The following is a 243-nucleotide window of genomic DNA, read 5'->3' as shown; positions in this document are numbered from 1 at the left end:
CAGGCCCCGCGCCGTCCCCCCCTGCCCTTGCTGCCTTGCTTTTTTTTTTTTCTTTTTCCCTTCCCTCCTTTCTCCCTTTCCCCCCCGCCACCTCCCGGGCCAGCCGCAGCCGCCGGGCGCCCCGCTCCCCTGCGGCTGCCAATGGCCAGCGGCAGCCCTGCCAAGATGGACAGCAGCGCCAGCCAGCCGCAGCCCTTCCTGCAGCCCGCCTGCTTCTTCGCAGCCCCCCGGGGCGCGCAGCAG

General features: G+C 71.2%; 1 protein-coding gene across 1 annotated transcript in view; it reads left to right on the top strand.

The window, feature by feature from the left end:
* Positions 1–68: 68 nt before the first annotated feature.
* Positions 69–243, top strand: part of ASCL1 (achaete-scute family bHLH transcription factor 1) — a 3,301-nt gene continuing 3,126 nt past the window's right edge. The window contains exon 1 of the mRNA XM_019515359.1: positions 69–238. Within this exon, the coding sequence (XP_019370904.1) occupies positions 142–238 (97 nt within the window). The 5' untranslated portion in view covers positions 69–141. The remainder of the gene's footprint in view (positions 239–243) is intronic.

Source organism: Gavialis gangeticus, unplaced genomic scaffold (genome assembly GCF_001723915.1).
Source record: "Gavialis gangeticus isolate Ggan-Ray unplaced genomic scaffold, GavGan_comp1, whole genome shotgun sequence".
In the NCBI taxonomy this organism is placed as follows: Eukaryota; Metazoa; Chordata; order Crocodylia; family Gavialidae; genus Gavialis; species Gavialis gangeticus.
This window is presented reverse-complemented; position numbering and strand designations above follow the sequence as displayed.